Here is a 19,679-nt window from a genome sequence, read left to right as displayed (position 1 = left end):
TGAAATAGACAAGAATGCAGTAGACTTCAACACATAAAATAAAGAGGACATAGAATATGGCAAACATAATGATAATGACGTTTAAACCCATCATTATTGTATTAAATTTGATTGTAAAAATATGTTCAAAATTGGATTATTAATTAAAGGACCAGATCAGTCAATTTCAACATGCAGTTGTACACTGCCCTGCTCACACTGCCCTGGACTTGTCAGTACCTGAGGGTTTTTTTTCTTCTTCAGCCTTTTCCGAGATCTTGGTCATTGTAATGGGGGCAGCGCTTTGTTTACATTTAAAAAAAAACATTTTTATTTATTCCCAAAAACATCCGAAAGGTTATACAACATCAGCAGACAACTAGCAAACAGCGGTACCTTTTGGGAAAATATTTGGAGTAGGCCTGTTTTTTTTTAAGTGTAAACAAACGCTGGCCCCATTAGAATAGCTCATATCTCGGAAAGGGCTTAGCCCAGGGATGTCAAACTCAGGCCCGGGGGCCAAATTTGGCCCGCAGAGCCATTTTATTCGGCCCACGAGATCATTTCATAGTATTATAGTTAGCTCCCATACAACATTCATGTATAGTGTAACATGACTTGAACATGAAATTTGCTCTGTCACAGGATGTGCAGACACATTCTAAGTAACAAATATGATGAGAAAGAGTGCATGTGAAATTTAACTATGAGTATGAAGTGCATGCATGCACAATTTTAGTCCAATTTAATTTAAATAATTGTTGAGTTCGGCCCGCGACCTCGTTCCAGATTTAGATTTTGGCCCACTGTGAATTTGAGTTTGACACCCCTGGCTTAGCCGAAAAATGTGGCATCACCGGGTACTGACAAGTCAAGGGTAGCGTGAGCAATACAACAGCATATTGAAATTGACTGAACTGGTCCTTTAAAATGTCTACCTGCATAGACTTCACTTTTATGGAATGTGTGGTTTATTGTGTGGAGTTCTTACTTCGGTAAGGTGAGGTGAGGTCTTACCTTATTCATTACATATACCCTAGCTAGGGTATTTATCATTTTATTACCTGACCTAGTGCTAAAAGGACAGCTTTCAGGTGATACTGTAATAGACAGGCAATACAATCAGTGAATGAGTTTTTCTCCCTAGTGAAAGAGAAGAGTTCTCATATTTATATTTGTAACTATACACAACACTGCATGGTAAACCACATCCAGCTTTCTTTTTTGAAAAAATAAGGAGGTGGGAGCTAGTATGTAAAATATAGATGGATTTATACATTAATAGATACAGGGAATGGTAGCCCTGACACACCACTGTTTTGTGTTTAGTAATTTCTTCTAGAAAATTCTAGTAATTTCTTCCTCTACAAGTTAGTTCTGTGCGTAATGTAACATGCACAACATGTGCATATACCAATGAGGGACTGCTGGTTTGCAGTATATCGTGTATCGCACCATCATTACTTTTTGCAAATCCTCTGATTCTTTAAGAGTGTGTGTGTGTGTGTGTGTGTGTGTGTGTGTGTGTGTGTGTGTGTGTGTGTGTGTGTGTGTGTGTGTGTGTGTGTGTGTGTGTGTGTGTGTGTGTGTGTGTGTGTGTGTGTGTGTGTGTGTGTGTGTGTGTGTGAGAGTGACAGAGTGAAATAGTGGTTGAGAGTAGCCTATGTGTCTGCAATTACCTATTGTGTGTTTGTGTGCGTGTGTGTGCGTGCATGTGTGTATGTGTCGTAGAATAGTGTCACCTTCGGCCGCTTGGTCCTGTCTTGTCACCCACTGTACACTTTTCCTGTCGCATTTGGCGCTGCGTCTGACAGCGGGTTGATTGATTGCTCAAATCCACACCGTTGTCGCAGGGGATCATGGGAAGGGTTCTGGTGGCAGAGATGTCACGCAGGAAACAATTTTTTTTGGTAATTGACTGTAATGGAATCGCGAATCTATCAGCCTGTTATTCTCTCACACACACATAAATAGCAGGTTTCAGCATGCACACACACATAAACACACACACACACACACACACACACACACACACACACACACACACACACACACACACACACACACACACACACACACACACACACACACACACACACACACACACACAAATAGCAGGTTTCAGCAATGAAGCTGCTCATGAATATGCATTGAGAATGTTCTCTTAATGCCTTGCACAATGGGCACTGCACAACACTTTAGAAGGGATGAATTCCAATGCACCATGACACAGATTACTGAGGAACAACAGTGGTTTATTATTTAAAAATATTCTCTATTTCTTTTCACGTTGTCATCTATTTCCTAATGTCACATTTATGACTATGCAAAGAGCCTTAAGATTATAACAAGGTTTAAAAATGTAAAGGTTTTTTTTTTTAATGTAAAAGATGAATATTGAGATTTAGATTTAAATTTACCTAAGTGTTGGACAATATGCTCTGTTCTTACACACACTTACACACACAGTATGGATATTATTTATATTATTTACCCTCAAGACGTAAAATACCTTATCGGAGAAGAAATACAGGATTCAGCCTTATGATCCCATCCCTCTGTTTCTGTCTCTGTGTTCACAGACTGGATATTTGGTTCGCGTACAGTCCGAGCGAACAGCACCAAGAGTGACCTCCCCTGCATCACCACCAGCACCAGTGCGAACCAGTCCATGGATACCCAGCTACAGATTCTGGAAACAAATTTCATCTGCCATGACCTCCCCGATTACTCAGGAGCCATGAGGGACGAGGAGATAGTGGTCACCATCGACCAATCACTGACACTACCTCGGGAAGCCTACAGCGGGACCTAACGATTTCGTTTTTGGGGGTTTGGTTTTTTGGATTGCCACCAGTCATTGGCAGTCGGTTTTGATGCAAGCCGAGGTGAGGGAATTTGCTCATCCTTAATTAACAAGAAGATGTACCGCCAGGTCTCTTTCTCTCTGAGTCGATGCAGCATGCCTTGGCTGTTTCTTGCGGCGTAATCACAAGATGTTTGTCAGGAAAGGAGTTTTATGTGTGTGTGCTACTGAACATAATCCGGTAGAGATGGAATACACTACACGACAGGGTGAACCCAGATTTGGATGCGCTTTGATCTTTTGATCAAATCCGATTAAACACACTTTTTTGACGCTTGATCTTTCATCCGAAACCAGTGTGGGGGAAAAGAACACTGTCACATCACATTTTAGTGAAGGCATTTTGTGAATGACATTTCAAATCTCGGAGCGGAGCTGACAGCAAATAGCTCTGGTTAGCTGTCAGACGTCCAATGTCCGACGTCTTTCTTTACCATTGGACACACACTGTTTATTTGGTTCATCTGTCAATGTTCTATTGAAGCTGGTTAGTTTTTCCCCTCTTCTTACTCACCTCCTAAACTGGTGTTTCTTAAAATGGTGGGTCCCAGACTGTTTCAGTTAAGAACCACTGTCCTATACGACTGCACATCCAGCTCCTCTCAGGCACTGTGCTGAAGTGAGAGCCACTACATGTCTCGGCCGTTTCGCACTTGAAAGCCCCAAGGTCACTCACATTAGAATTTCTTTCTCTCACATGCACAAGGGGGAAATATTGCAAAGTCAGCCAATTACCCTCACACATCACATGTGTGCTGTAAATACAAAATACCAAATACTGTCATTCCGATTCCTCTCTTGTTCCCTTCGTTGTATCTCTCTTATCTCTGTCGCTCTGTTTCTGCCTTTCTCACACACACACACTTTCACACACACACACGCACCTCTCTCTCTCTCTCTCTCTCTCTCTCTCTCTCTCTCTCTCTCTCTCTCTCTCTCTCTCTCTCTCTCTCACACACACACACACACCTCCTTCTTCCCCCCCTTCTCTCTCTCTCTCTCTCTCTCTCTCTCTCTCTCTCTCTCTCTCTCTTTCTTTCTCTCTCTCTCACACACACACACACACACACATACAGACACACACACACACACACACACACACACACACACACACACACACACACACACACACACACACACACACACACACACACACACACACACACACACACACACACACACACACGCAGACACACACACACACATCACATGCGCTTTTCTGTTTCTTTTTTCACTGGAAATATGTGGCTACGCACAGCACTTCCCCCCCCCAAACACACCCTCGCACCTCGCACCCTCAACCCTGCACCCCGTCTAGTATTTACCTCCTAAGGATAAGGGCTATGCGCCAGGACTGTACTGTGTAGTGTTTTAGTGTACACTCACCTCCAAAGGAGCACAGACACCCCACCGAATTTGAAAAAAAAGCAGTTTGTGACATGCTCTGCAAATATTTCAATCAAATGGCACATGTTTGATCAAACTGATTCTGGCTGTCATTATATAAAAAAAAGAAAATACCAGAGTTGGAACACAAAGGACATTTTGCATTCTTCAAAAAAAAAAACATTGAAAGTACAATCAGTAGCGATAAGATTTCTACTTTATGACCTATGACTCTAACTCACGTAGTACTTTTTGTAAGACCTGAAATGACTTCTATGAAATATAAAATATTTTCTACAAAAAAGCGTCTATGGAATATATAAGATATCCACAGAGTTCCCTGCTGTGTTGTTGACAGGCGGTGCGGAGAGAGCGAGATGATGGGGTTCGTGCACTGTACAATTGATCTTACTCTCTGCGCCTGGCGTCCAACTGTCTTAATGGCACTCTCCTCCTCCCTCTGCTTTTCTCTGTAGTTTGCAGTGTCTGAAATCTAAAGAAATAATAAAAAAAATGAATAAAGCAACGAGCAACTTATTCTGCAAAAATCATACTGTCTGACTCGGCTGACATCACCCACAAGATTCCTCATGCATAGCTTGAAATAAAAAACACAGGACAAAAGAAGACAATAAAAAAAGTAAACACACATTTGCACACCGGCTATTTATTATTATATTTGGTTTTCATGCTGCGTGTTCTGCATGGGTCATGCCATCTCTCAATGTTGCTATTGGTCTATCAGTGGAGAGCTGTAATGAAAACCTGCATGTCATTTTTTCTTTTTTTAAACGGTGTGTTTGCAAGGTCAGACTGAAGGGGCACTATTAGCCATCTGTGTGAGCCGTGGGTTGGCTGGATCTGTCATGATATGACTTGCGTTTAGACACCGAGTTACACATCACACCACGACTGACCCCGGCCCGGGTCGCTGGGCTGTCACAAGCTCAGCCCTGCACACGACACAACCCGTTTAACACACACCGACCGGTCTTGTTACGACTCTCTCTCTCTGTCTCTGTCTCTGTCTCTCTCTCTCTGTCTCTCTCTCGCGCGCGCGCTCACTCTCTCTCTCTCTCGCTCTCGCTCTCGCTCTCTCTCTCTCGCTCTCTCTCTCTCTCTCACAGCACACACACTATAACAGTGTGGCATGATGACAGCATGTATTAGTTTCATTCCAGGGGAGAAAAGCAGGAATAAGAAAATAGAGTATTATATTATTTTATTTCCTTTGGCACGATGGATCCAGTAGCAGGTCAAATCACAGACAGAAAAAGACATCTAGACAGAAAATAAACCAAATGGATTGCTTAACCAGGCATGTGAGTGTCATCTATTACGTAAGAGCCCTAAAATGTAGAAAACAACTGATATAACATCATAAAGGAATAGTCTAATCATTAACTCATTAGCGACATATCGGCATTAGCAGTGAACTGCCTGGACAGGTCCTGACCTGACTAACTAGACTGCAGCCAAGACTCTTTTGTGCTGTACTCTGTTGTAAGGCATTGGTATTGTGTAACGTCTGCCTGAGCCAGCGGACTTCAGCCTGAAGACCAGAAAACAAAACAGAATGAAGGGGGCCATGGGAAGGGTAGCTTCCTCCTAGCTCCCACAGCAGGCCTGCTGACAGCTTTGACTGGGGCCGGGACAAAGTCATCTGAAAGCCCCTCCCCCGGCCCAACTCAACTTACGATGTTATGAGGGCCGAATTCTGGGCCACCCCTCTGCCTGGGCCCGGGACAACAGATGGCTTTGCTAACCCCCCTGTCGCCTTCCCATGGTCTGCAGTTCCACTTCCAAGCCCTGCACGATCGACACTGCCCCAAACCAAAACAAGCTCGGAGCACAAAAACATGTAAGTACCGTGATTGTCACTGCCGTTTCAAATGCGACAGCCATTACAAATAGCAAGCACAGGGCAGCAAGAGGCTCTTTTTATTCTACAAAGACTTTCATTCAGATATGACTGCTGAAAGTATTCCAGTACACCACCTCATTTCCTGTCTGTGGTTGGCTATGTAACTACTGTATGTATCCATGTGTAGTAGTATTTATTGGTGCATACACTGCAGAAATAAGGGTTGTATGTATGTATGTATGTATGTATGAACGGTATATTTGTCATTTCTTTATTTACGTCTTCCTCTGTTTTCCCATCGCACACATTGCTGGGACAAAGTTTAAGAAGATGTGCAAGTATATCTGTGTGCCAGTGTGTGTGTGTGTGTGTGTGTGTGTGTCTTTCTGCCGGTCTATGTATGTGTGCACTATGGGAGAAAGTGAAAGGGAGTATCACAGTGTGCACAGATTTGTAATTACATCCTCTCGACAAAAAGAGACAAAATGAAAAGTGGCCAGTGTACAACTTATATAGCCTAACAAGTTGTATTCATTGTTCACTGAAAACAATTACAGTTTTTCTTGATTGCTTACACACAATTTTCGGAATCAGTTCTCGAATTCTCAAAACTCTACACACAATTCTCCATACCTCACACACAGTGGGCAAAACTCCTCACTACTTCTGAAAAATGCACGTCTTATCTCAAAACAATGTACTCTCTTCTAAAAAGGTCATTTTGTTCTCAAATGACACACACAAGCAGTCATTTTGATACACTCTTATGTAAAAAAGGAATTGTGCTTAGTGTTCTGTGACATTGGTTAGGGGAGTTGGGAAATGGGTGAGATGTTCCGAGAATTGTGTGTGAAGTACCAGAACTTGTGTGGAGGCAATCGAGAAAAACTGTAAAAATACAGCCATTATGTAATGTCTCAAAATGCACCCACAAAAGTGAGCACACCCTTATGTTAAAATTTAAAAGACAGAATCACGACCTGCCTCTGTAGTCACAGTGCATATTGACATGCATTTGTTTCTTTGGGTGAAATTCAGCTTCCCAATGTTGAAGGCATTCATGCATCCCCAAACCACGTCAGTCTCACTACCATGCCTGTAAGCATGGGACACTTTTCTTTGAACTACTCACTTGGTTACCACCACACGCGCTGGATACCATCTACAGCAAATTTGTTTATCTTGGTCTGGGGTTATTCACTTCTGTGACACACTGTGTCTGTGCACTGTGTCTGTGTGTGTGTGTGTGTGTGTGTGTGTGTGTGTGTGTGTGTGTGTGTGTGTGTGTGTGTGTGTGTGTGTGTGTGTGTGTGTGTGTGTGTGTGTGTGTGTGTGTGTGTGTTTCTGTGAGAGAGAGAGAGAGAGAGAGAGAGAGAGAGAGAGAGAGAGAGAGAGAGAGAGAGAGAGAGAGAGAGAGAGAGAGAGTGTGTTTCAATACATGTATCGTAGTGAATGTGTGTGTGTGTGTGTGTGCGTGCACGCACCTGGCTGAGTGTGAAAGATAAAGGCAGTAAAAAAACAGACCCTGTCTCATCACTGGTGTCTCACAGTGACATCCAGCACAGATAATTATCTAGTCCGACTTATTAAAATTGATGAAGTGTTCCCTAACGCAAACAGGGCACAGCCAATTACCAATATCTTGTACAGCCTTAAATCCAATCAAGCTTGAAGGCAGCTGGGAGGAGATGGCAATTAGCTCCCATTAACATTTAAGATGGACTTTTCTCAGACCTGGCCGCCCGCCTCCCTGATTGCACTAATTAATTGTTTTGTGGGAAGTAAGTGGCTGTATGGATTTCTTTTAGGTGGAGGTGGACGGGGCCGGTGCAACAGCAAGGATTCAACATCATTTTGGTTTTTTTTGCATGATATTTCCATAGCTTTATTGTAAGGCGGACTTGTTTGAATGCACACATACTGTACATAAACTATACTCTGACAAAAAAGTGTTTAGAAATTAAAGAAATTTTGTATTTTGTAAACTCTGGAAAGTGGGAGTAATGTGGACCACCTAAAAGACAGTATGTGATGCACTGTATGTGTGCAGTGATTAATGACTTCCAGAGTCTTCACTCATATAACTCAGAGGTTCTCAACAGCCCCCCAAGGTGCTTTAGGGGGGCCTGGTGGGTGTGTTAAGAAGGATACAGCTGAGAGGGAGGCGTGCAGTTGCCATTGGGGGGCATTAGTCTATTCAATTTCATATAAAACAAAGTATTTTTGTTTTATTTTACAGGTTTCTGTGTTTGATTAAACTCTTGAATTGCTTTTCACCACAGCATGATCACCACAGCACTGGGTGCCTTGTGGCATCATCTGGTCGCATGGGTGGATCTGCAGGGGACACTTGTGTTCCTGAGTGTTCTGATCATGGCCAAGTACCTGAAGGACTTCCCCCACAGAGACCTACCACCTGGACCCGTCCCACTGCCCCTCGTAGGGAGTCTGTTTAGCATCGGATTCAAGGACCCCATTGGAGGTTTTAGAAAAGTACAAATTAAACCTTCTCTCCCTTGTCTCTCTCTCTGTCTGTCTGTCTGTCTGTCTGTCTGTCTGTGTACCTGTCTGTCTGATATGTTTTAGCTTGTAGGAACGTATGGATATCATATTGTGATATATGTATTAGCTTGTAGGGCATTTGGAGATCATATTCTGATATTAGTTTGTAATGAGATCATATTTTGATATGGATTAGCTTGCAGATATGTTTGGAGATCATAATCTGCTATGTATTGGGTTGTAGATATATATGGAGGTCATATTTTGATATGTATTCACTTGTTATCATGTTCTGATATGTATTAGCTTGTGGAGACGTATGGAGATGTGTCCTTCATTGACCTTGGCTTTGCACCGTGCATCCTCCTCTCTGGATACAAATCCTTCAAGGAGGCATTTGTGGAGCAGGCGGAACATTTTACAGATCGCCCAGACTACCCTCTCGCTCAGAAATTCTGCAAAGGCCTGGGTAAGTCAATAACCACAAATGTTGTCAAAACAAACAAATAAAGACATAAAATGTCTGTACCTCATGAAATGCAAGAAAACCATGTTTACCACAGAAAAATCATGCACACATTGCTCTAATGAAAGGCCTGGCCCTGGTTCTCAAACAAATATAAACAAACATAACAAAAAAGAAAGAAAAGGTCTACAGGCTGTCAAATCTGAGATCTGATCACCTTGCGGTTGTTTTGATCTATCTTAGTCTACTAGAAGATGTTTGGTTTTACTTTAACAAAACAGATGTTTTTCACTCAGACTTGATGTTTTGTTTGGACCTAGGCATAATTGCATCCAGTGGCAACATATGGAAACACCAGAGGCGCTTTGCCCTGGCTACCCTGAAGTACTTTGGCGTTGGGAAGAAGACATTGGAACGCTCCATTCAGCAGGAGAGCCAGTACCTCATTGAAACACTTCAACTTGAGAGAGGTCAGTGGAAGGGCGTGAGTGTTGCCCCCTTCAGGCAGGGAATCATATTATGAGAACAAAACACTGAAGAATAAAGGGTCCATTTCAATAGCACATTTCTCACCGCCATATCCAGGGCCGCGCTGTGCTCTGCCAGGGCTTTGTCAGGCCAGCAGCCCAGACCCACAGCCCCGTGCCACAGGACCTGATAATTTCTTACCGTCGACCTGCCGGTCCCCCAGGGTTAGGCCCCGTTTGTGAAACATATTTGCAATGTTTTAATATTCTCAGTGAAGAAACCTTTGTTTGTTGACTGTGATTAACTATTGGCGTGTAGGCTATGCTTTGGCAGGCTGCGGGGCTCTGCCGCAAAAGCAAGCACATTCTTGGAGGAGTAGGCTGACGTCACATTTAATTTTGAAAAACAAACCAGCAGCAATAGAAGAAAATATGAAAGAATAATAAATAAAACAATGTAGTTGTAGGCCTAGGTAAAAATAATGTGCACGGCCAGAGCAAAAAGGTGAGGCGTTAGCTGGATCTGAGTTTCGTCATGTGTCCCGATTGAAGTTTGTAAGTGATTCGTTTCTGCAGACCAAAAAGCGGAACCTACGTCTTTGCTTTGTTTCCGCAATATTTTGCTTTGGAAAAGTAAGATCCCGCCCTGACATACACCCCGCCTCCAGTCCTACATGGCCCTACTACTGATTAGCTTGGGCCAGGAATCCGGGCCCCTGTAGGTGAGAAAACAGTTATCACCACTGGAGCACAGCGTAGACCTGCAGTGAGAATGGGGCTAGTATGTAATCTCACATCATCTCTTGGCCTTGTTTCCTCACAAGAGATCATTGGCGATAGAAGTTTAATTCAATACCTCGCCAAAGCACAATTGAAAAGTCTTTTTGTCCTTTGTAATCGGGATGTGGAATGAGGAGTCCCCCAAAAGTTATTGTGCTTTGGCTGACAGTGGGAAAATGTTATTGTTTTCTTGACGGAGGCTGGCCACGAGGAAAGCACGAGACCACAAGTACAAGTCAAGGACAGGAGATTAGATAATGAGTTGGTTTCTTAGTCAGGGCAAGGATTTGCCTGGGCCCACCCATACATCCTTAACCTGGCTATCATCACATCTGCACAGCTTCATGAGCTCTGCTCACAGATCTGGCTGAGATGCACTGGATTAATTTTCAGAAGACTGACACCTGGCTCCTCGATGTGAGCTGCCTTTGTTATGTGAAGCACCAGTGGCTTCTTGACTAGGTCACATCTGTGAAAATGCCGCCATGAGATCCTGATGGCCAGCTCCTTTAACAGGACAGAAGGCTTTTCTCCAGACCTGTGTGTGGAGCCGCCCCTGGTGGAGCTGTGTGGAATTACACATATCAGACGACAGCCAAGCTAATACTTCCCGTGGCACTGCACAAAATTCCACGATTAAGTCAAATCTGGCCAAGCACAGCCTTGTCAGTCATGTAGAATTCAATTTTTGTATACATTCCTCCTTAGTGATTTGACCAGTCCTGGACTGGTAATCAGGGCCAATGTTTTTGTGGGATTTTTTTGTATTTGCACGCATGTCACAACATATACTCAGTTGAAATGCATAAATTGTGGAACAGTTTCTATGCTTTTGCAAAGTGTAGTTGCGTGAGGTTCAAGTCCTCACACGGGGCACCAAATATGTAGGTATAGTGTGTGTTTGGACAGATGTCTTTGCATGGCTGGAACCAAATATGACCTTCTATAACATTTTGATTCATTTAATTATGAATTAGTACATAATTCATAATTAAATAAGTCCCCAAAACACGATTATCCAACATATTTGGTTCCAGCCATGCAAGGACGTCCATTCAAACACGCGCTATACCTACACTGTTTTCTTTTCACCTCCTTCACCCTTTATTTTCAGGTTTGCCTTTCAACCCCAAGCATCTCATGACCAATTCTGTGGCCAACATCATCTGCATGCTGGTGTTTGGCCATCGCTTCGAGTACAGCGACCATGACTTCCAGCACCTGTTAAAATGCTCTGATGAAGTCTTTCAGCTGCCCATGACTACCTCCGGCCGGGTATGGCTCAGAATATTCCAATCTTATCTCTTTAGTGACACAGACCACCCCACAGTCCCCTCTCTGTCTGTCTGTCTGTCTGTCTGTCTGTCTGTCTGTCTGTCTGTCTCTCTCTCTCTCTCTCTCTCTCTCTCTCTCCCCCATCCCCTCTCTCTCTCTCTCTCTCTGTCCCATACCCCTGCAGCATCTATGAAGATTTCCCTCAGTAATGTATTCGACCGTGTGCTGAATAATAACAAGTGACTGGAGCAATTTCTATCTACTCACCCAAGTGAAACCGCAATTGTTTGAACAATGACAAGATGAAAACATCACGGCAATGATGATACATTGGCAAATCTCATCCACTTTTAGCATTCATTCATTTTTACCGCCCTCCTCCATTCACCCACATCCTGATAGTCTTACGGTTCTTGCCAAATCAGTTTCACTCATAAATCTGAGGACATCCTTTAATATTCTTTAATAGTTTTTGCAAAATCATCAGCATCCACCAAGGATTCACACTTCACCAAATTGTTTTCTTCTGCAAATCGCTTCCAGAACACACACTGTGCACTTTGCAAACCTGAAATGAAATAATCTGTTTAAGGTGTTGCACTTGTATCCAGAAGGTTGTTGTTTTTATTCCCGAACCCTGCCAGATTGGTGGGGGAAGTAATTAACCAGTGCTCTCCCCCATCCTCCTCCATGACTGAGGTACTCTCCCACCGCATGGTACTCTCCCACCGCACTGTTCCCTTGGGGTGACATTTGGGCTGCCCCCTTTGCAAGGCTCAGTCAGGCATGAATGTAATTTTGCAGTGTGCACTGTTTGCTGTATGATGGGATTTTCAGAGATGGGCTTTCACGTATAAGGGCAAAGCACTGGAAACAAATCGCTGGACTGCTCTGTCTCTCTCTCTCTCTCTCTCTCTCTCTCTCTCTCTCTCTCTCTCTCTCTCTCTCTCTCTCTGTTTCCCCACAGCTGTATAATCAGTGGCCTACGCTGATGCAGTATTTGCCGGGAGGGCACCAGTCAGCGTTTGCCAACCTAACCCGAGTGAAGCAGTTCATACAGCAAGAGGTGGACCGGCACAGAGAGGACCGCAACCCAGACAGCCCACGGGACTATATTGACTGCTACCTGGATGAAATTGAGAAGGTACAATAAACACAGCCTCTTTGTAAAGCCAGTGGGACCATTCACTCATTGCGAAAGACTCAACTACACCAATAATAACAATAGATTGACTCATCTTTAACTGTGTTTTTTGTTTGTTTGTTTTCTTACAGTGTACAGACCCGTCAGCAGGCTTTACTGAGGAGAATCTAATGTACTGTGTGGTGGATCTGTTTGGAGCCGGCACAGAGACCACGGCCAACAGCATGAGATGGGCACTCCTGTTCATGGCCAACCACCCAGATGTTCAAGGTTCCTGCCTGTTATTTTATTCATTATATATTATTATATTATGTATGTTATTACATTAGGTAATGTTTTCGGTCACGTTGGTTTGTCTGTCCATCTGTCTGTCTGTCTGTCTGTCTGTTTGTCTGTCTGTCAGCAGCATACCTCAAAAACTAATTAATGGAATTCGGCGAAACTTTGTGGGGTTTGTTGAGAATGACCCAAGGAACAAGTGATTAAATTCTGGTGGTGATCCGGATCACGAACCGGAACCAGGACCTTTTTAAAGATTCTGTCAGCAGGATAACTAAAAAACTAATCAACGGAATTCGACGAAACTTTGTGGAGCTGTTAATAATGACCCAAGGAACAAGTGATTAAATTCTGGTGGTGATCCGGATCACGAACCGGAACCAGGACTTTTCAAAGGATTCTTTATCATTTAGACGCCTCCTAGTAACCAGAAATCAAATTGCGGGAACACCACAAAAACAAGGCAGAAAGACTAAAGGGCTCTGCATGCTTAATGTGCGCACTTTGGCGCATTTGGCGCGAGAACCATTAAAATGTGGCAGACCATTCATAGTCAAAAGCGCCATTTACAGGCTTTTGCTTGCATTTTCGGAAGTGTGCCCTGTGCTGTTCATGAGAGAAACGGCAGCATCCGTCCCAACTCGCAGCGTGAGTTCTACAGATGTATAAAAATAGAAAGCCAAACACGGCTGCTGTAGGGCTACTGAACGTCTGACTTACCACAATGAAACATAGTTTTTTGTTGTAGCCTACATTGCCAGATCATTCCAAGACCATGTGAGAGCATTGTTCTGGCTGCACAATTTATAAATAGATCGCCAAACACAACGTGCTTCTGAACAAAGTAAACAATTGTTTCACTGAACAACATTTAAGGGAGAAGATAAAATAACTCTCTAGGACATTTTATTATCCTCAAAATGATGCAGGGTCCATTCTATAGTAGCCTACAGTAGCTGTACCCTCTCTTCGCTACTCCTGCTTTGTCTGCCTTCCTGCATGGTCACTGGTGGCGCACGCCAAGTTACAAAAAATGTGGGGTGCACGACCTCGCGCCGCGGCAGGAGGGGCGTGTGACGTCATTTTGAGCGCACGCCATCGTCGTGAGGGAGGTATGAATGAGGTTAGCGCCAGTTACGCTAAGTATGAATCCGCCTTTAGGGTGTAACATAGTCAAATGTATCAAGCAGCTTCCTTGGCGGAGGTCTGCGCTCTCTGAGTGCTTCTAGTTTATTTTATTATTTTGGGCAACTGCCTCTATATCTATGTACAGGTATGACTGTAGTGTACCAGGTGCAGGTTGCAGACATGTGGACAGCATCAACAGTCGTTCTAGCCATTTTGGGGACCCTAGGAAAAAAATTGGCATGGGGGGCCCTTTGAACGAGTTTTGCTGGTATTCACCATGGCAGGGCATTTGCCTAGTCTGGCTATTGGTGAAACTGTCTCTGAACGGCATGCTAGAGTGTCCAGGTACTAAATGAACAGCCATATGAAATATCAAGCACAAGTGATAATACAGCAGCTTTTATTTTGCCAGAATAATGTTGATAGTAATTCTTGCTTTATTATTATTGTCTGAACTGCAATGATATTTATTACACTGACAGGTTGTTATGTCTTCTGGAAGTTGTTAAGTTGGTGTTTTTTTCAAAAGGAGCTTCCACAATACAAAAATCATTTTGTGGGTTGAATTTTATTTCAGGTAGACTTAGTGTTTACAAGATGTTTTGTATCAATGTCACAGTCACTACATCTCACAATGACAAAATGAATACATCAATCTTCAATAACATCAATATTTTGTCTGACGGTGTTAGTTATGCAACCCTCACATCTCTTGGCAAACTAAGAGATTACATGTGTGAAATTAAATTTCCCTCTTCCCTCAAAACGCATGTCAAGTTCTCTCTCTCTCTCTCTCTCTCTCTCTCTCTCTCTCTCTCTCTCTCTCTCTCTCTCTCTCTCTCTCTCTCTCTCTCTCTCTCTCTCTCTCTCTCTCTCTTCCCCCCTCCCCCCCTGCTCTCAGAAAAGGTGCACTCGGAGATTGATCGGGTGATTGGTCCGTCGCGCCAACCCTCCATGGACGACCGAGCCGCCCTGCCCTACACCTATGCAGTGGTGCATGAGATCCAGAGGTGCGGCAACATCGTCCCCTTCACGCCACCCCGGGTAGCCAGCAGGGACACCACGGTGGCCGGACGCCAGATCCCAAAGGTCACTTAGCACAGTTTCCCAACCTTTTTCATCTTGCGTACCCCAGAAGACTTGTACCCCTTATCATGCCTGAATAATGCTCGATCTCTTACCTCTATCCCAATGAGACCATGGTCCATATGTGCATTATTGTTACCTTTTTGGGTAACACTTTATTTTAAGGGGCATTTAATTACAAAGTACTTACTCATTAGGCACTGTGGAATAATTGGTATAACAACATGTACGTATAACTATACATGGTATAGCTTGTATTTTTGTGTCTCTACATACCAAGGGTGCCTTAGGCCTCAGTTCAGTCCTTTGCCTCCTTAGAAGAATTCATCATTTTGGCAAAGAATTATAAAACCACTTCATAGTACATTATGGGAATTGCACAAAATAATGTAATGACATGTAATACAGTGATAAGAAGAATCAAATAGAAGTTTAGGCAGCAGGGTTTATGTGAAACGAAAGTGAAATAGAGTATTATCCTATGTAGCCTACACAATAATTGCAATAGAGCAATTGATTTCATGAAATATCCTTTTATGTGATTTTCCCAACTCAGGGATTGGTGATCTTACCCATGTTGAAGCCAATTCTCTATGACGTCAGTGAATACAGCCGGCCAGAGGAGTTCAACCCAAGCCATTTCCTGGACGAAGATGGGAAATTCATTAAAAGAGATAACTTTATACCCTTTGGAATAGGTACTGCACTCCTGTTTCCTAAAGAAGTTTCAACAAAATAGGCCACTCTGTGAAAATAAGAAGATATGGCCTCTTCTTGAGAGTCAGTCATGACGTGTTGGTCATTGTGATCACATGGTTCATCCCAGCACACGGTGCAAGCAACAATCTTCATATCTCAGCTTGCTGTTGAGTATTTATTTGGGTTGTAATGGTTTATTGTGTCAGAGATGGGCAGCGAACATTTGGGAAAGGTTGGGAACCTCTGCTTTAAAGGGAAAGAAAGAAAATGGAAAGAAATAGCTGTCTGGAAGACAAACATCATATGTGGTATTTTGCCAGCACATACTGTAGGCTACGGTAAAAGTTTGACATGGTGATCGACATGTGTCCCTAATCTGCCTTTTTTGCTGACTTGTGAAATGACAGTTGACATCTCTTTATTCACTACACCTTAGGATATTAGCACTGACAATGTTGCGTTTCTGTCAGTCAAACTGTTTAAGCAACTTTCTCTCTCTCTCTCTCTCTCTCTCTCTCTCTCTCTCTCTCTCTCTCTCTCTCTCTCTCTCTCTCTCTCTCTCTCTCTCTCTCTCTCTCTCTCTCTCTCTCGCTCTCTCGCTCTCTCTCTCTGCAGGAAAGAGGGCATGTCCGGGTGAGCAGCTGGCTCGGATGGAGCTCTTCCTGTTCTTCACCTCTCTCATGCAGAGGTTTTCCTTTCAGGCCCCGGAGGGGGAGACGCTCGTAGCGGAGGGGGTAGTGGGCATCACGTCGGGGCCGAAACCCTTCAAGATATGTGCCACACCCAGATGATGTGCTGGTGGCACGTCGAGCTCATTCAAGACACACTTTGAACTTAATATTCTCAAGCTAATTCATCGCTTTAGCAAACCAACGGATGCTTAAATGAGTCAACCCAGATGATGGTTGGTGGCACATCGGGATCATTCACAACACACTTTGAATTTTACCAAACCAACTGGCGCTTAAATGAATCATTACTTAGAGCAGTGTTTCCCAACCAGGGGTACGTGTACCACTAGGGGTACGCAAGCACACCTCAGGGGGTACTTGGAAAAATGTAATAATAGCAAATTTATTGAGTGTAGTCACATTGGGATAGAGGAACAGAGCATGTGTGAGGGTGAGGGGGTACTCATCATATGACAAAATGGCTTAGGGGGTACGCAGGACAAAAAAGGTTGGGAAACACTGACTAAGAGGATGAAGACTCTCTCGACCGTTCCCTCTTCCCAAAGTTTGGCAGAGGCCCACTTGCAAGGCCTTGTGTGGTGACCCTGTAACAGCTGTTTGGATGTTCAGTAAAACACTGGCTGGAGACAAAGTCCTTCGTGAGAAACGGTTGAGAAATATTCAGATTTTCTCATTGGGGCTTTGAGAAGTCAGACAAGGAGTCAAGGAGCTGTTACTGACATAAATTGTGCTTTATGGGGGGGGGTGGGGGGTTGCTGCTGCAATGATATGGATTTTGATACTGATGTCTTTCTTTGCGTAGCAAATACTGGATAACGATAAATGATAAAGTTAACCTAGAGAGAGAGAGAGAGAGAGAGAGAGAGAGAGAGAGAGAGAGAGAGAGAGAGAGAGAGAGAGAGAAAGAGAGAGAGAGAAAGGGAGAGATATGCATAATGGCTGGATACTGAGGTGTGCAATTGTATGCTAGAAATATATTCAAGTGTGTGCTATATGTCAATATGTCCATATTTATGTATGCTGCTGGACACCTTTAATTTCCTTCGGGATAAATAAAAGTTACTCTACACTATGCTACTCTCTTCTAGTCTCCTAGACCATTTTCAGGTGTTCAAGCCTCCTAACGGAGGAAGGAACATCTGTCAAAGTTACAGCAGCTATTTCTAAACATTTTGGGTAAGTGTAATAACTAATGAAGACCTAAAATCATGAAATACAACCAAGACAGGACACATGAAAACAACCACAGACAACTTTGGAGTTCCACATAATGTCATAACAGCGCCACACTATAAGCAAACAATTAACAAACTTCCTCCGTCTCCCTCTAACTCGAGGTGGGTCCCCAGCATGGCAAGGCATCACTGGATGCATGTATCCCTCTCCACTACTCCCATTTCTTCTCCTTCTCCTCCTTCTCTTCTCCTTCCCTCTTCTCTTGTATCCTCCTGTCCTGCCCTTTCCTACCCCATCCTGTACTCTCCTCTCCTCTCCTCTCCTCTCCACTCCCTCCTCCTCTCCTCTCCTCTCCTCTCCTCTCCTCTCCTCTCCTCTCCTCTCCTCCACTTCTCTCCTCCTCTCCTCTCCTTTCAGTCATTCTCCTATCCTCCTACTCTTCCCTCTCATCTCCTACGTCCCCTCTCCTCTCCTCCTTTCACCTCCCTTCTCTCCTCCCCCCTTCTCTTCTCCTACCATATCCTCTCTTCCACTCTCCTCTGCTCACCTCTCCCACACCATGCTTACCCCAGTGCACACACAACTCATCAACGCCATGTGTGATTAATAGAACACGCCCGATTGAGCTAATTGAGGTCATTATAATCATGCAGTGCCTACCTCTAATCTCCTCTGGAGAATCGGGAGGAGATGCTGGTGGAGGAGGAGGAGGAAGAGGATCATATACGATCCCACAGGTGCCCCTACGCTCTGCTCTGCGTGTTTTCGCTCATCTCCTCTCGTCTCTTTTTTTCCTCCCTTGCTCTCCTCTTCATATATCTCCTCTCATCTCATCTCCTCTCCTCTCCTCTCCTCTCCTCTCATCTCATCTCATCTCATCTCATCTCCTCTCCTCTCCTCTCCTCTCCTCTCCTCTCCTCTCCTCTCCTCTCCTCTTCTCTCCTCTCCTCTCCTCTCCCCTGCGCTCTGCTTAGCCCATTATCAGCATTGTAGGGTCCCTGCTCTATGGTTTTCCAGTCTCCTAAGGAACCGTAATGATGGGACTGTGTGTGGAGTCAGGTGTGTGCGTGTGTGTGCGTGTGTGTGTGCGTGCGTGCGTGCGTGCGTGCGTGTGTGTGGAGCCAGGTGTGTAGGGGGGGCATATTTGGTACAAAGCAGGGACACACAGTTTTTGATGCCATTGGCAGAGTGAGGGCCTCTCTGGTGTATACAGACCTGTCTTGCCTGGTGGACCAACATACGGTAGTGAACTGAGTGATGTTGTCGTGCCGAAATACGAGTCCCTGCCAGAACACGAGTGCCTTCATTGAAACCAATGGAAACCAATGACCAATTTTTCAGATATTTTTTACCCATTTTTGCAGACAAATCCGACTCAATTTAAGATGGAAAGCCTACCAACAAAGCATTTACATTCCTTCTGGAAGTATTATAAAGAGCTGGTTACAATTTCAGTATTATTTCCATAAAAGAATCGAAGAATCGTCATAACAAATCTTACGGTTTCATTCAAATAGCTCATATTAAGTGGAGGAATAAATCATGTAATTCATTCTGCAAAAATGAGTATAATTTTCTCTCCAAAAATGTCATTGGTTTCAATGAGGGCACTCGTGTTCTGGCAGGGACTCGCTTTTCGGCACGACAGTGTCATGATCCACAGCTAATTTACTCAGGCTGTTGAGATAGGGGAGGGAAGTGACTCACACTGTAGCTGCACACACACACTGAGAGGGGCAAAGAAATTCATAAACATACCAGGTGATAGACCTTTGGTGACAGAGTCTTCTGTGCTGCTACCCCTACCCTCTGGAACAGGTTACCCCTTCACATCTGTCAAGCCCCCACTCTGGCTACGTTCAAAAAGCTCCTGAAATCTCTTCATTGAGG

The 19,679-nt window shown here is 43.9% G+C and overlaps 2 protein-coding genes across 2 annotated transcripts in view; both read left to right on the top strand.

Moving 5' to 3' along the window:
* Window positions 1-2,794, top strand: part of LOC134450217 (uncharacterized) — a 7,526-nt gene extending 4,732 nt beyond the window's left edge. The window contains exon 2 of the mRNA XM_063200075.1: window positions 2,562-2,794. Within this exon, the coding sequence (XP_063056145.1) occupies window positions 2,562-2,794 (233 nt within the window). The remainder of the gene's footprint in view (window positions 1-2,561) is intronic.
* A 3,025-nt stretch (window positions 2,795-5,819) lies between these two features.
* Window positions 5,820-17,694, top strand: LOC134450799 (cytochrome P450 2J4-like). The gene is made up of 10 exons (XM_063200788.1): window positions 5,820-6,092; window positions 8,378-8,588; window positions 8,904-9,066; window positions 9,384-9,533; window positions 11,425-11,585; window positions 12,553-12,729; window positions 12,861-12,999; window positions 15,038-15,225; window positions 15,779-15,920; window positions 16,537-17,694. Exons 1-10 carry the CDS (start codon window positions 5,935-5,937, stop codon window positions 16,710-16,712), a joined length of 1,665 nt encoding a protein of 554 aa, XP_063056858.1. The 5' UTR covers window positions 5,820-5,934; the 3' UTR covers window positions 16,713-17,694.
* Window positions 17,695-19,679: the final 1,985 nt, after the last annotated feature.

The sequence above is a fragment of the Engraulis encrasicolus genome, chromosome 6, assembly GCF_034702125.1.
Source record: "Engraulis encrasicolus isolate BLACKSEA-1 chromosome 6, IST_EnEncr_1.0, whole genome shotgun sequence".
Classification (NCBI taxonomy): Eukaryota; Metazoa; Chordata; class Actinopteri; order Clupeiformes; family Engraulidae; genus Engraulis; species Engraulis encrasicolus.
This window is presented reverse-complemented; position numbering and strand designations above follow the sequence as displayed.

Excerpts from the sequence above, each read along its gene's own strand:
- LOC134450799 (XM_063200788.1), top strand. The coding sequence starts at position 5,935 with ATGAGGGCCGAATTCTGGGCCACCCCTCTGCCTGGGCCCGGGACAACA. Across the intron at positions 12,730-12,860 it reads ACCTGGATGAAATTGAGAAG|TGTACAGACCCGTCAGCAGG; the intron begins GTACAATAAACA and ends GTTTTCTTACAG. Across the intron at positions 15,226-15,778 it reads CCGGACGCCAGATCCCAAAG|GGATTGGTGATCTTACCCAT; the intron begins GTCACTTAGCAC and ends TTCCCAACTCAG.